Below are 2,901 nucleotides of genomic sequence, written 5' to 3'. Positions count from 1 at the left end.
GGTGGCTACCAGATCCGCGGCTCGATGCACCGGGGCGCGAGGAGGAGGTCCTCAGCGAGCGGCAGCACCGATTAATTTAGCTGACACCGGTGTCCTGCTCTGCTGCTGGTAAGGTGTTCGAGGAAATGCCAACAAGAAGGAGAAGAGGAGGAAGAAGGTTGGTGCTGACGTGTGGGCCGTTAGCCGTTAGCGCGGCAACCGTCCCGACAGGTGGGCCAGCTCTGTAAGAAAGGGGTTTAAAACGGTTAAATCGGTCGTCAACTCGACCTGGTAGTTTTTTGTCACGAAATTAATATTAATCTGGAGTTTTTGGTCAGTTTTTAAAATGCGGTAGTTCTGTGAAACGGATACATGAAATGTGGTAGTTTTTTGTCAATTACTCCTGTGAAGAACATGCAAAAGCTCGTGCTGGTTCGGGTCAAGTGATATGTTCTTCTTTTTGTTTCTGTATATACAAATCATATATACATATATTCCAGTGACCGCAAAATGCTTTCTGCCGCAAGGAATTAATACCCTCAACACAAGAAGTTCTTTAAAATTCGCCGTTTATCTTGACGGATCCACTTCCATTATAGGCCGAAGACCCAGACTAGTGAGATCAACAGGAGAGCCATAATCTTGGCACGCCTCCACTACGGTGTCATACGACTTTGCAGAGAGCTTGAGCCCTTGGTTGGAGGCCCTGATGTACATCTCATAGGCAAGCTTGGGCTTACCATCCTGCACAAGGGCTTCGATCAACACCTGATATGTGACCTCACTCGGCTCAACCTTGTGCATCTTCATCCTGTGGAACCACTCGAACGCCGCGCCGCTCCTCGTGCAAGCGGTGATGATCGCGTTGAAGGTCACGACGGTCGGCTCTATCTTCGCGGACACCATGTCCCGAAGAACTGCGTCCGCCTTATCATGGTCGCCCTTGCCGGCGTAAATGGACGCCAGGATCGTGTACGCGTGCAGGTTCGGGTCGACGCCGACCTTGCGCATGTGCTCCCACACCCTCAGCGCCTCGTCGTACAGCCTGCCCTTCTCGAGCGCGCTGAGCAATGCTCCATAGGAGACCACGTCGGGTTTCAGCCCCCGCTCTATCATCTTCTTGAATGTGTCCACTGCGGCGGACGATTCGGCCGCTCTGGAGCAGGCGAGGAGCACGGCGTTCCACTCCCGGCCTCCGGGCTCCAGGCCCTTCTCCTGCATCTTCTCGAGCAGCCTCAGAGCCCACCTCCAGATGCCCCTCCTCTTGGCGGCGCTGAGCAGGACGTTGAAATGGGACCTGATGAGCTCGTGTGACAGATTGTTCGGCCTCGGGCCTTTCTCCAGCAGGTCCTCGTAGATCTCCAGAGCCGCCCACCACTTCTTGGCCCTGCCCATGAGCCAGATCAGGTGGTTGCACACTGACAAGCTTATCATCTCCCCGTCGTCGCGCTCGCGGATCCTCTGGTACAGCTCCTTGGCAATGGTGTAGTGCTCCTCCCCCGTGCAGGCCCACACGAGGCGCTCGTAGTAGCTCCTGTCCGGCCTCACCCCTGCTTCGTCCATGGCGAGAAGCACCTTCAATGCCGTACCGGCTGGGTTGCCCGCACTTGCCAGTGACCGCCGCATCGCCATGTGACATACCCGGATGGCCAGCTTCTCATACTTGACAAAGTCTTGCTCCCAATCCGCCGGGTTCCCCACGAGATCGCCGTTCTTGTGCCTCTCCCTGAGCTTGACGAAGAACTTGAGCGCGGCGAACCCGTCCCCGGCGCTCTTGTACGCCGACATGACCGTCGAGTACGTCGCGGCGGTCGGCACCAGCCCGCGGCCCTCGATGTCGTCGTACACCCTGAACACCTCCTCGACCTTGCCTTGCTCGACGTAGACGGACATCAGGGTGTTGAAGGTCACTATGTTCGGGGAGATCCCCTGCGCCTCCATGTCCGCGAGAACATCCTGGATCCTCCCGAATTCCCCGGAGTTCTTCACCGCGCCTAGCAGGCAGTTGTACACGAACTGGTTGAGGCTGCTGCCGTCTCCCCTTCCTTTGAGATGCTCCACGACGGCGAAGGCGGCGTCGAGGCGCTTCTCCTTGCCGAGCCCCCGAATCACCGAGGTGTATACCTGGAGGGGCAGGTGCTCGTCGCCGCCGCCGAGGAAGTCCTCCACCGAGAGCTTCACATCCTCGGCCGTCTTCGCGTCGCGCAGCGCCGCGGCGACCGCGACGACATCGACGGCCCCTCCCCTCCTCCTGCCGCCGCCGCCGCCGCCGACGGCTGCGGACTCGGCGGCGAACCCGCGGGGGCGGCGGGGCGACGCGGAAGCCGGGAGATAGAGGAGCTTCAGGGAGGTGCGCGGGCATGCGTGGTTTCGTGGACGGCGGGGAGAAGGGAGCTGGCCGGCGGGGTGAAAGACGGCGAGGGAGGGAGCCATTTGGCAGGTTGCCGCCGCAGTGGCCGGACGCTGGTGACTGCGGAAGGTCTAGAGGGCTCCCACGTGGCATGGTTTAGGATTTTCTTCAGGATAACGCGAGATCCTATTTCTTTCTCCACCGAGCACTGGCTCGTCTTATGGCGTGCTGTCACAGCTCGCGCGCGCACGATCCCAATCGTGCGGTCGAGGGGATGCGCATTAATTTTTCCGCGTATAATTTATTTTATTTTCCCCATTGGCATAGAGGGGTTGACAAAAGATGAGCAAAATGAGAACTTACATATCTTTTTTCTATAAAACTTACATATCTTTTAAATAGGGGAGAGAAGACACTATCTTTCTATGTGTGTCTTTTTATTGTTCTCATCAATTTTCTTTGGGTTTTTTTCTCATTTTTTTCTGTGTTTGTCTTTCAAATACATGTCGACTTCTTTCAATACACGTTGTACATCTTCTGTATACATGTGTAATATTTTTTATGTAAGTTTA

General features: G+C 56.2%; 1 protein-coding gene across 1 annotated transcript; it reads right to left on the bottom strand.

Moving 5' to 3' along the window:
• Positions 1–417: 417 nt before the first annotated feature.
• LOC119269810 (protein LOW PHOTOSYNTHETIC EFFICIENCY 1, chloroplastic-like) lies at positions 418–2,464 on the bottom strand. Its single transcript, XM_037551734.1, has one exon. It carries the CDS (start codon positions 2,410–2,412, stop codon positions 550–552), a length of 1,863 nt encoding a protein of 620 aa, XP_037407631.1. The 5' UTR covers positions 2,413–2,464; the 3' UTR covers positions 418–549.
• Positions 2,465–2,901: the final 437 nt, after the last annotated feature.

Source organism: Triticum dicoccoides, chromosome 3A (assembly GCF_002162155.2).
Source record: "Triticum dicoccoides isolate Atlit2015 ecotype Zavitan chromosome 3A, WEW_v2.0, whole genome shotgun sequence".
Lineage (NCBI taxonomy): Eukaryota > Viridiplantae > Streptophyta > Magnoliopsida > Poales > Poaceae > Triticum > Triticum dicoccoides.
The sequence above is the reverse complement of the archived record's forward strand: the minus strand, read 5'-3'. Positions and strand labels throughout refer to the sequence as shown.